The 12,688-nt window shown below is 35.9% G+C and overlaps 1 protein-coding gene and 1 long non-coding RNA gene across 2 annotated transcripts; one reads left to right on the forward strand and one right to left on the reverse strand.

Annotated features, from left to right (window-relative positions):
- Positions 1-286: 286 nt before the first annotated feature.
- Positions 287-5,963, reverse strand: LOC127836402 (uncharacterized). Its single transcript, XR_008028751.1, has 3 exons — positions 5,856-5,963; positions 4,370-4,540; positions 287-371 (listed from the first exon to the last, which is right to left on the reverse strand). It is a non-coding gene; the product is annotated as an uncharacterized LOC127836402 (long non-coding RNA).
- Positions 5,964-7,277: 1,314 nt separating this feature from the next.
- Positions 7,278-11,557, forward strand: LOC127836397 (uncharacterized). Its single transcript, XM_052363018.1, has 7 exons — positions 7,278-7,394; positions 8,526-8,559; positions 9,750-9,845; positions 10,379-10,574; positions 10,730-10,801; positions 11,072-11,151; positions 11,374-11,557. The coding sequence occupies exons 1-7, from the start codon at positions 7,322-7,324 to the stop codon at positions 11,381-11,383; spliced, it is 561 nt and encodes a 186-aa protein (XP_052218978.1). The 5' UTR covers positions 7,278-7,321; the 3' UTR covers positions 11,384-11,557.
- Positions 11,558-12,688: the final 1,131 nt, after the last annotated feature.

A 12,688-nucleotide genomic window follows, 5' to 3' on the forward strand; every position in this document is an offset into this window, starting at 1 on the left:
AGGCTAACGCCAACGTCGGGTGAGTAGAATTGCTCCACTATATAGATTTCATATATAATAGTCGAGCTAAAAAGGGTCTTTCTGTAAATCTTTAAGAGAACAAACTAAAAAATTAAAAACTCAACAGGCCTTTTTTTAATAAATATATATATATATATATATATATATATATATATATATATATATATATATATATATATATATTATATAAATATACCTGTTGTGACCATTGAGATCCTTATGAAATGTTCATAATTCACTAATAACTGTAAGTAAAAAAAATAGTATTACCAGAAAATCGAGTTCAAAAGTTATTTCTTTCAAGACAGGATGGTTGTTGGGAAACGTCTTCCGACGAAACTGAAAAACATCTAAATCAAAAAGAAAGTGACTTCTTGTATAATTTGAAGCACTTTTCATTTTAATACAATTGTGTTTTGACAGCCATAGTTCTGCTGAGCCTAAAAATTAAAAATAGGTCAACAAAACACAAAATGAAATCCAATGATTGCATCACCAAATCTTCAACATATCCAATTAATAAAATTAATATTTATAGACGGTTTGATACATGACACAACATCAGGGGTGTCAAATGTCCCAAATTTGAAATCCTAATGATAAAGTCTGGAGTCTGAGGCTGTAGGTCCCTTACAGGTAGAGCCCCCAAAGCCATAGTTTAATGTTCTTTTTATAGTCTTAGTTGCTATTTCTTGTGAGTAGAATGCAAAATATTATAAGCCAGACCACCAGTAACACTCTATGTGTAATTGTCATTTTATATTAATGTTATAAAGAACATCGATAACAAGGGCTGTTTGTAAAACATGCATGCCCCCCATATGGGCTGTCCGTTGTAGTGGCAGCCATTGTGTGAATACGTTTTTTGTCACTGTGACCTTGACCTTTGACCTAGTGACCTGAAATTCAATAAGGGTCATCTGCGAGTCATGATCAATTTACCTATGAAGTGTCATGATCCTAGGCAAAAGCATTCTTGAGTTATCATCCGGAAATTTTTTAACTGTTTCGGGTCACCGTGACCTTGACCTTTGACCTAGTGACCTGAAAATCAATATGGATCATCTGTGAGTCATGATAAATGTACCCATGAAGTTTCATGATCCTAGGCGTAAGCGTTCTTGAGTTATCATCGGAAACCATTTAACTATTTCGGGTCACCGTGAATTTGACCTTTGACCTAGTGACCTCAAAATCAATACGGGTCATCTGCGAGTCATGATCAATCTACCCATGAAGTTTCATGATCCTAGGCATATGTGTTCTTGAGTTATCATCCGGAAACCATTTTACTATTTTGGGTCACCGTGACCTTAACCTTTGACCTACTGACCTCAAAATCAATAGGGGGTCATCTGCAAGTCATGATCTATCTACCTATGAAGTTTCATGATCCTAGGCGTATGCGTTCTTGAGTTATCATCCGGAAACCATTTTACTATTTCGGGTCACCGTGACCTTGACCTAGTGACCTCAAAATCAATAGGGGTCATCTGCAAGTCATGATCAATCTACTTATGAAGTTTCATGATCCTAGGCATATGCGTTCTTGAGTTATCATCCGGAAATTATTTTACTATTTCGAGTTACCATGACCTTAACCTTTGACCTAGTGACCTCAAAATCAATAGGGGTCATCTGCGAGTCATGATCTATCTTCCTATGAAGTTTCATGATCCTAGGCCTAAGCATTCTTGAGTTATCATCCGGAAACCACCTGGTGGACGGACCGACAGACCGACATGTGCAAAGCAATATACCCCCTCTTCTTCGAAGGGGGCATAATAAATGTAAATCCACTAACCATACAGTAAAACAACTGTCCAAAAATATATCCAGATATGTCTTTTGCAAATGAAATAATATATGCACTTAGTTTGACAGCAGAAAATGGAAATTTAATGATGGTGGACATATGCTACATTTTGTAGTATGTATGATTTCTGGAAAGTAGCCAAGAGGTTAGGTCAGTTACCTTTTACGTCCGTGTCAGCGGATAACCAATCAGACAATAGTTAAACAAGGGAAAAAATTGTCACAAAACCAGGTTTTCAATGTAGAAAAAAGTCTGATAGAGGGAGACAACTCAAACTGAACTGATTGTTTATAATTAACCCCCTTTGTTTCAAAATAAATAGATTTTTAGTTGTGGCGTCCTTGACCTTGGAGATATTGACGTAATTCTAACGTGTGAAACAACGTCCCACGATGGCGAACAAATATGCCAAATGATTTTTAAGTCTCACAATGAATGACATAGTTTTGGCCCGGACAAGCTCTTTTATGGCCATTTTTGACCTTTGAACTCAAACACCTTGACCTTGGATATATCGACGGTATTCTTTTGAGCAACACCATCTAATGATGGTGAACAAATGTGCCAAATGATTTTAAATTCTCACCAAGAACCACAACGTTATGGCCCGGACAAGCTTGTTCCGCCCGCCAACCGACATTTGCCAATCTAGTAACCCGTTTTTTTCTTTGGAAAACATTGTTAAAAAGACCAGGAAAAATCCGTACTAAGCGCACATGCCCGGCATGCCAATGAAGCAATTACAATATTTGTTCACACCCCCTTAAAATAAATCACCGGATTTAAACTGATCTAAAATTCAATCCTGAATGGCTCAAATCGGGATTTCAAAATAATCCGGACAATTAAAACCCTTGCAACATGCATGGGTTGCTAAGTTACTAAATGTCCTACATATAACAAATTCAGAATTTTTGTACCATCCCACTCACATAAATAGCAATTGCACGATGATGTCCATTACAAACCTGTTTGTTATCATTCTGACCTTTTTGTACTTCCATAGTATTTCAAATTTTAATGTGATTAAAGTGCAAACACCTTATTATAGAAGGTATACCTAAGATCATATTGCTTGCCATGAGTAATAATCCCACAGATTGGCTTTGTTTGTATGCCAATAGATAGAGCTTACACATTCTTTTTCAATATGTGGTTATGGACAACTGTAAACATTACTTCATGTATTTTAAGGGGCCTTTGCATGTTTTGGTAAATTGACAAAAAAAAACAAGAGCTGTCACCATAGGATGACTTATGCCCCCTATAAATGCTTGATAGAAGTTATGAGCTTTTTTCGAAACCTAAACACAGATTTTGAAACCTAAACGCGGACCGTAAGTTCAAGGTCACAGGGGTCAAAATTTGTGTGCGTATGGAAAGGCCTTGTCCATTTACACATGCATACCAAATATGAAGGTTATATCTCAAGGGACAGAGAAGTTATGAGCATTTTTCAAAACCTAAACGCAGATTTCGAAACCTAAACGTGGACCTTAACTTCAAGGTCAAGGTCACAGGGGTAATTTTTTTTTGTGCGTATGGAAAGGCCTTGTTCATATACACATGCATACCAAATATGAAGGTTATATCTCAAGGGAAATAGAAGTTAGAGCATTTTAAAAACCTAAATGCAGATTTCGAAACCTAAACGCGGACCCTAAGTTCAAGGTCACAGGGGTAACAATTTTTGTGCGTATGGAAAGGCCTTGTCCATATACACATGCATACCAAATATGAAGGTTATATCTCAAGGGACATAGAAGTTATGAGCATTTTTCAAAACCTAAACGCAGATTTTGAAACCTAAACGCGGACCCAAAGTTCAAGGTCAAGGTCACAGGGGTAAAAATTTGTGTTCGTATGGAAAGGCCTTGTTCATATGCACATACATACCAAATATGAAGGTTATATCTCAAGGGACATAGAAGTTATGAGCATTTTTCGAAACCTAAACGCAAAGTGTGACGGAAAGACGGACCGACAGACGGACAGTCTGATAACTATATGGCCCATTTTCTTCGAAAGGGGGCATAAAAATCGTTTAAGACTCGCACATTTTTGTTGCAGTTATGATATTTGTGAGAAAACAGTTATACTTTACATTAACAACCTGAAAATGATAAATCATTGCAAAGCAAAACAATTGAATAATTTGGAGTTCTGTTGTCGTTTTTTGTGACACTACGAGCTTTGCTTATAGAAACTGAAAGCATAAAATATTGTATGAGCATGGATGGCCGTCTTAGCGTTAGACTTTTACTCCTGAGGTCAGTGGTTCGAGCCCAGATGAGGATTACTTTTTCTTTTCTTTTTTTCTTTTTTTTAATTGAGCTTTTTAGATTTAATGTTTACATTTATAAATATAACGCATTTAATGAAAACTTCAATACATGCCAAAATCTGTTATAAGGTCCCTTAAATACCAAGATGAGTATCAAGGAACCTGAGTGAAACATTTTATTTTATTTCGGATATATACAGGACTGCTTATTGGAAACAAAAAGTTTGCTCGATTCTTTAATGACTTACAAAAATGTTTATCAAATCAAGTAGGTTCGTTTATTCTTCGTCTGTTGTCCCATCTCGCCAACAGTCAACCAGCTTCCTCCAGGCTTGTCAGTTCCGGGCGAGTCTCTCCAGCTGCCCCCATTTTGGCCCATCTGCTTAGAATCTGCATCCAGGTCACGGCGCCAGGTGTTACTGTATTTGAAATCAAGAAGGTTGGATGCCATTTAATGTGATTTTAAACACCATAATGACAGACAAAATAACAGGTTTATTTCCATTCAATTAATAACAAGCAAATTCATTGAATTGATATCCCCCGCTAATTAGCTTCTGGACACAAAAGTGTTTTATTTGACACTCAGGTAAAAAAGCATTTTTTTAGGTTCGAAGGGCCATAATTCCGTTATTAACAGATAGTGTACATTGCCATTTGGCAAGCATCATCCTCTTATCTATATGTATACTCATACCAAGTTTCAATGAAATCCGCCAAAGCACTTCCAAGATATGGCTCCCAACACAAAAGTGCCGGACGGACAGAAAGACGGGCGGACAAGGCCAAAACAATATCCCTCCGCCTATTGCAGGGGGATAATAACATGAATGTAAATTAAAACCAGCACATATATGAATTTACTGCCTAGATGGGTGTATTAAATATAATTTAGGGCTGTACAATACTTACTGATATGTGAGAATATATTTACTTTTAGTAAATATAAATAAATGTAACAGTAATACTTACACACTTGTGACTGTGAGTTTATACATGTAACTAAACTGCCTTTTTAATTTATAACAGTTTTTTTATTCCTGCCATAGTATTAAGAAGTCACTTGCTCAATAACACATTTAAGCATGAGCTGTTTTTTAATCTGCATACATAAGAAAACATAGAAAAAAAACACAAGAGGAGCATGTATCCGAAAGTAAATTACGTCCGAAATCAGGCAAGTTAAGCATGCGCGAAATTCACCAAAACATCGATTAAATATGATTTAAACAGAATCATATGTAAAACGTGAATGATAAATAAAACATTATCCAACAAAAGCATGCAGCTTTAACCAAAAAAACAACAAAAATCAGCAATATAGCGATGTTGTTGAATAACTCAGCGAAGGCTAGCAAGAAGAGAATTTTCCAGGGGAAACAACAAAAACAGTAATGCAAACGGATTTAAATGGCTCATGCACGAAAGTTTATATTATAGCAACAACACATGATTCAGCTATAGATTGCGAAAGATTTTTTTTAACTATTACTCGAAGATTCCTTAACTAAATAAAATATCAATAAAAGTTAAAACTTTGAGTTTGACCTACTTAGCAATACAATGGTCAAAACAACCTCGAAATAGCTTTATCTTCATGTCAACAATACAATTGTTGAGTTAATGTTGACGTTATGATGATAATACTATCCATATTCTCTACCTATAATATTCATCATATTAAAATATCCAATAAATGTATTCTTTTCACGCTAACAATTCAAGATGGCTTACAATCGGTTTTGCTTGGGCATGCGCATTGCAAGCCTATTTGGTTTGGTCCCGCCTTTTTCTCCATATATGGTCATTTGAGCTTGTGGACGGCCGTAGACCATCCACCTACAGCTAGAGTGCAGTATGATTAGACGACTCTGCGTTGGGGATTGTGGAAGTTGTTAAGTCATGTAAGTAAGTAAAAAATGCAACCTATAAAATGAAATGAGTATTATATGTTGTCACGTATGACATTGCAAAGTATAACAATTTAACGAGCCTATTTTGGTTACACATATAACAGGTTGGCATTTTGTCCCTCTAAGGTAGCGTGCGCCTTGCAGACTTCTCTGCCGGTATCTACCATTCCGAACGCTGAATTAAATGAAATGGTAAACACGTTTGCAGATGTTACTCTTTAAACCATAGAATTATTTGTTCGAACAATATGTATTCTTTGAAGTCAACCATTCAATGGATTTTCTTGAAAGTGTGAATGAAACGAACACTTAAAGAAAAATATGACTAGCGCCTGTATTTACTGACCCATGCCTAGATTTAAGAATAAAGAAAAGTCTTATAATGAAAAAAATCCTCAGTGGTTTCAAATATACAAGCTAAAATGGTACATATATAATTAAGATATTGTTCTAAACGATTGATTACATAAATATAGCTGCTAGACTTGACTTTCAAGTAATTTTAGTGAATTATAGTTTAAGAATATTGTTTATTTATATACTTTAGTCTAAGAATAGGTTGACGAATACGGGCCCTGAATATAGATTTACACAAGAACAAATAAGTTAACCCCAACGGGATTTTAACATACTCTTTGGGTCAAAAGGAAAACGCCTTAACTAATCCGTAATTTAATACGAACAAGCCTCAGTGGCGATAATACTGCAGTACCGTGCAGAGCCATGCTCGGACAGCAAATCTGAACGTTTTATTTAAAAAAATGTAACGCTTTTTATTGTCGCAGATTTTTCGTCATATATTTTATTGGAATTCTTCATGGAGATTGGAATACTTCGACATATTCAAAAGAAATGTGTTAATGTTACCGAGTTACTTACAAGAAATAACGCGTTCACGTAAATATCCTGAAAAACTTACATTATACAAAACGATCCTCTCACCGGGTTTCGAACATGGGTAATTCGTACACATCTTTACCATAAGGCTATTCCAACAAAATGAAACTTTAAACAGTTCCCTTTTAACCTTGATGTGCATGGTCAGTAAATGCCACTTGAGCACGAACAGTTATCAATTATCACGTGTGCAAAGTTAACATATTTACCGAATGTAACAAAGCTTGAGACAATATTACCTGTAAATAAATCACTCAAAATATGGTAATTTTACTAGACCGAACTGTGAACGTTTCGCCAGTATAAATGTGACCGAAGTTTTATTTATGGGTGTTATATCAATACTTTCTATTAACTTCCTGTATTTGCTTTCGGTCATATGGTCCTGTTATGCTTTACGAGCGGAGTGTGGTGCAAGATTATCTCTTAGAGAACATGGACCACGACGATGACGAGTGCTGTGGTGAGTGTACACATTGTTTGGAATCGGAATTTAACATTGAAATACACAGTTTCGGTGTCAATTGTGATGGTTTTCAATAACTATTATAATATTTGTTTTCCTGTCACGATTAATTACATAATTACGTGTACATCCATTACATTGGTGTAGAATCAAACAAACAAGTCCAAGAATACGTTTTATCCCGTTGAATTTGATCTTGCATAATACTAATTAGATATTTGTGCTAATTTTATAACGTAAACATTATTAGTTTTATTGAAAGGTTATCGTTTTAAATCGAAAGTGCATACACAAATACATTGTACGGGTAGTCGAAAACGAAACTGCCGGTAATTTAACATAATTATAGAAGGTTTGCCAGATCATATTAATATCGAATAATTATTAACTTATCAAATGTTTATCCTATGTGATAATGCACCATGGTCGTAAAAGCTTTGTAACTCTCAATTTCGTTTAGTAGCTCCTCAATTATTCAAGGAGTGAACGAAGAATTTCGTTTTCTTTCACGGATATTATGGTATGCACATAAAATAAACAAACAAGCATGGATAAAAAACGATAACTGAATCTACATTTCAAATAAAATGTCGGAAATAAAAGGTGCATAGAAAATACAAGTTCGACATATTCCATTTTAACATAGGTTGCGTATGAATAACAATTCCTGGAATTGAATGCACAACGTATGCAATTATATTATATTACTATACTATAATATATTATCAGTAATTGAAGTTTAAGTTCTCACACGGTTTACGTTGTTCGGAGGGAAAGATCTAGAACAAAATATATGGATTCTGCATCCCGCTCCTTATTTTCGCGTCCCCTCATAACAAAAAAATGCGAAACTGTTTTTTTAATTAAAAAAAGTATCGGAAACAACTTCCAATCTCAAACTAAAACAATGCCTAAAAACCCATGTAAGACCAATTAAGCAATTCCATGGATTTAGTAAGTCATAGAAAATATCACCATACTTGTTGTTGGGTATTCAACTCGCCCCTTTTTAGCACACTACCCTGTTGATTTCGTGATACTAGTTCTTTACTTTAGTATTGTTTTATGAAATACTTGATATTCTACGAAGATTTGCTTCAGACTCACTGTGCGCTATTTTCACTTCAGGTTGGTGTTTTTCTTGTTTCAACGAGGAGCAACCGTAAGTGGTGATATTTACCATACAATTCGAAATAAAACTTTTTTGTTCATTTCCTCCGTTCCCAAATTGTATACAATTTCAAATTGCGATTAAAATCGAATTACGACGAAGATATATAATGTCACTGCAGGCATGGGTGTCCGCACATAGGGGCAAATGGGGTCAGCTGGACCCCCCCCTCCTGGAGAATCGAAGAGCGGAAAATTTAGTAGAATATGTAACGTGTAAAATTATTATTCCTGAATTGAACAATTTGGGCCAGAATTACCCCTATCTTCAAGACAAGACCATCAACTCTTATTTACATGTTAATAAAAATCGTTGATGCGGTTGTTGTACAATAAATTTACGCTCAAAACATTGTTTTAAACATAATTCGTTCGTGCGAATTCGAGGCATAATTCAATCAATTAACATGTATTCAGTCCATGAATAGAAAGTGAAGGCGACGTGGGTCTCGGCCGAATTTCCTGCTGTTTTTTTATGTGTGAACATATTTTTGTCGGTGTTGATCCGATCCCTGTGAATGCTCATCATGCATAATCACGAGAGCCTGTCGTTGGGCATAGTGGATCTTAGCCATGTCATGACTCGTCTCAACGTGCTTGATAATCGTTCCACCGTACAAGTGGTGGCGGACAGGGTTAGTAATATCACGCACGGCTGGAAAAAAACATATTTTTTACCAAGTCAACAAAATCAGACACATTCTGTTCGATGGGTTCTCTCTTGCTCATGTCCTGAAACGGGGCCTTCCGATTCCGATCACGACTTAGTTATTGCGGCTTAACCATAATAAATGTCTTCAGATGATGAGTGATGACTGATGAAAATTCTATATGAGAAAAGTCACTATGATCAAAGGCGAGAGAAAATATGTATAATCCACTCCAATTCAGTTAAAATATCAATTCCAAATCCTGACGCGTAACCTGTTTGATAAACTACATGATTCACACTTGTCTGGTCTTATTCTCAAAATTTCCTACGCCTGCGGCGACAAAGAGGGAGAAAATTCCCCATGACCGACCCCATAGGATGATTCCTGCGGACGCCTCTGATTGCAGGACAACAATAGCAGTGTTACCTTTAAGTGAAATCCCTGTATTTAATGTAAGCATGGAGCATAACAAGTATTTAGTGACAACCATTACAAGATTTTTGAGAAATTTAGGCTTCATTTATTGTAGGAACAAACGCAATGAAGCCCGACAGGAACAGGAGATTCAGGAGCTCCGAATAGAAAATGAAAAATTGAAAAGAGAAAAAGATGATGCTTTAACAAGGTAGAACAATCCGCTTCAAAATTTAATCGTTTATATTCATGATATGAAGACTGAAACGAAATATAAGCAGAGAAATACATTCCGTATTTTGTGTTATAATTAGTATAACGAAAAACGATTAAAGAAGCTAATTTTGTGTTCGCACTTTGTTTTTATTTCGGTTATTAGAAAATCGGAATATGAACTAATGTGCGTTAATTTTCATGTTTCGTTGTGTCGAATTCAAAACGAAAAAAGACAAGACGGTATATCCATGGACCCGATTGGGGGCAATTGTTAATGTTTGTGCGAATAACCAACACAATCTCTCGTAAAATATGTTTACATCGTTCCACAGTTTTTCATAAAACTATACAAGATGGAAAAAATGTGGGACATTTTTTCTCGACAAAAATCCAAATGACTGAATGTGACATGCATAGTCGATATGTAGCGTTTTTTTGGTAATGGTTTAAAAGATATTGTGAATAATAAAATATTAATTCCTGCGATACTAGTATTGCTTGATGTTTTAACAAATGTTTAATATGTAGATTAAGCGAAGTCATGTCTGTAAAACTGAGAGACAACAATCCGAACATCGCCGATCTCAGTGACCTCTTCAGACCTACAAAACTGGCGGAGATGTTTAGTGAACTGTACGACAACCAGTGGACTAATGCTTTCACCGTCTTACAAGACCAGCTGTCAGAGAAAAGCGCTGTCGAATTTTTGCTAGATGTCTTTTTAGTAAGATCATTTTATTAATGCTTAATAAAATGCAGGCCCTTATTTCAATAATTCAGTTTAAAGTTAGCATTTGCCAGTACGCATGAAATACTCATCTGAAACGCGCTGTGTACAAGGAAATAGTTATCTCTCATGTCCTTGTATGTCTGCTTTAGCTCGCCTACGATTTTTGTTCGAGTGAACTGCAGAAGACGTGGCAATTTGTCTGTAAATGGTATATTAACGAGGTTAGTGACACAAGAATTCACTCAAGTTTCCAAACACTAAAATTTCAAACTAATATTATAATTATTAATTTTGAACAATCTAAGCTCACTTAATCGTGCATATCAGAACGGCGAACAAAGCGCGTATAATAAATATGTGTTATTTATGTACTTATTTTTTTTTTATTAAAGGTTGCAAGTACTATTTATTATTCAACATGAATATTTAAACTAGTAATATAACGTGATTTGATAATTTGTGTAGTAAATGCGCTATGGTTTGTTTGCCAGGATACTAACACGCAGTTACGAAAACAATTGAAAGATGCAAGGAAAGCAAAAGTTTGCTCCTTTCTGAGGAGGTCGCTAAAGTAAGTAATGCTAGAGTAAAACAAGTCAGATAGTCATTTCAGCAATTGAAAAGTAAACCTGAATTCAGATAGTGATTTTGAATAATGCTAACGTAAACCAAAAGTCCCAGACAAATATGAATTGTATAAGTTTACGTTAAAATGAACATGCAATATCCACCTATATTGCCAACAATTACCAGTATGTAAACCCTCCGATACGAGAAACTAAACATGTTGAAGGTGTTCCTGAGGTATATGTACAACGTTTGCAGCGATGAAAAGGTGAAAGGCTTGCTATCTGGACCATTTGTGAATGGTTACATTTTGGAAAGCGTGAACATTGCACTACTCATGTGTGCCTGCGATCCACCAGTTGTGGTGGCATGTCCTGGTTTAGAAGGCAGGCCTGTCTATTCGAATAACTTAACTGGTATGTTCACACTTGCCAAAACGAACCGATATGTTGTTCATAACGGCTAGTTTTAATGATAATCCAACCCAATACCGCTAACAGTCTACAAATGATACAATTTTAATGTTGAGTTTTCCAATTATTTATGCAAATGCTAACAGAATGGCATAGTAATTCGATGAATGGAATCATGAATCTGAGTATTCAGCCATAGTTTTCTGAATGACCAAATGTTTTGTCAATCACATATACTTTGCCGTCAAAGAAATTTTGAACCCAATATATATTTTACTTACATGGACATCCAGCTCAAATAACAGACTGTACTTAATGTAAGTACATGTACATGTATATAATAGTTTATGTTTTTAATGATCTAAATCGAACGAAATATCTTGAAATCTTCTTAACCAATAACGTTAACCGTTGCAAAAGTACAACGGCAACTGAACACTCCTGAACGAACTGAAGCTCGCTCTGTCGACAACCGTCATTCTCATAACGTTGAGGTGCTTGTTCATTCTAACAACGGCGAGTTAAGTAATTCGGCAATTGATGTTAAAGACGTTGAACTCACAGACATTTCGGAATCTAGAACAACAAGCGCAGACATGAATGCTGTTATTTTGATTGGCCGCAAATCTAAATCTGGAGGATCATTTGCCTCAGACACGGAAAGGAATTCTATAGTTAAGGCCAAGTCGTTAATTCAGACGACTTACTACGGTTCCATGAACAACGCAACAGAAGGTTCGGCTTGCCTAGGTAACCTGAATGATGCAGTTGCAGCAAATGAAATGGCTTCAATAAATAGTGCAAACATGAAGGCCGAAAAGTTTGGCTTTGGTGCACCGAAAATGAATGCTAATGTCATTACAAAACAACCTTCAAAAAGTATGGAAAATGCTGCATTTGACAGGGGTCTCTACAGGGACTACACTACCAAAGGACCGCGCGTGGAGTTCTTCGTATGGCCAGTGTTGTACCTGCACGTCGTAGGGCCCCTTCTTGCCAAAGGAATTGCTCAGGGAACAAATTGGGTAATTAAAACGGACGCAAGCTCGATGTGGTCGTGGAGGACCCTCGTTCCAGAGGCAAACGTCTCTGTTAAGAATGTTAATATCCGAGTAGCAGAAGAAGTGT

The sequence above is a fragment of the Dreissena polymorpha genome, chromosome 6, assembly GCF_020536995.1.
Source record: "Dreissena polymorpha isolate Duluth1 chromosome 6, UMN_Dpol_1.0, whole genome shotgun sequence".
Classification (NCBI taxonomy): Eukaryota; Metazoa; Mollusca; class Bivalvia; order Myida; family Dreissenidae; genus Dreissena; species Dreissena polymorpha.

Excerpts from the sequence above, each read along its gene's own strand:
- LOC127836397 (XM_052363018.1), top strand. The coding sequence starts at position 7,322 with ATGCTTTACGAGCGGAGTGTGGTGCAAGATTATCTCTTAGAGAACATG. Across the intron at positions 10,575-10,729 it reads TTTTGCTAGATGTCTTTTTA|CTCGCCTACGATTTTTGTTC; the intron begins GTAAGATCATTT and ends TGTCTGCTTTAG. Across the intron at positions 10,802-11,071 it reads GTAAATGGTATATTAACGAG|GATACTAACACGCAGTTACG; the intron begins GTTAGTGACACA and ends TTTGTTTGCCAG.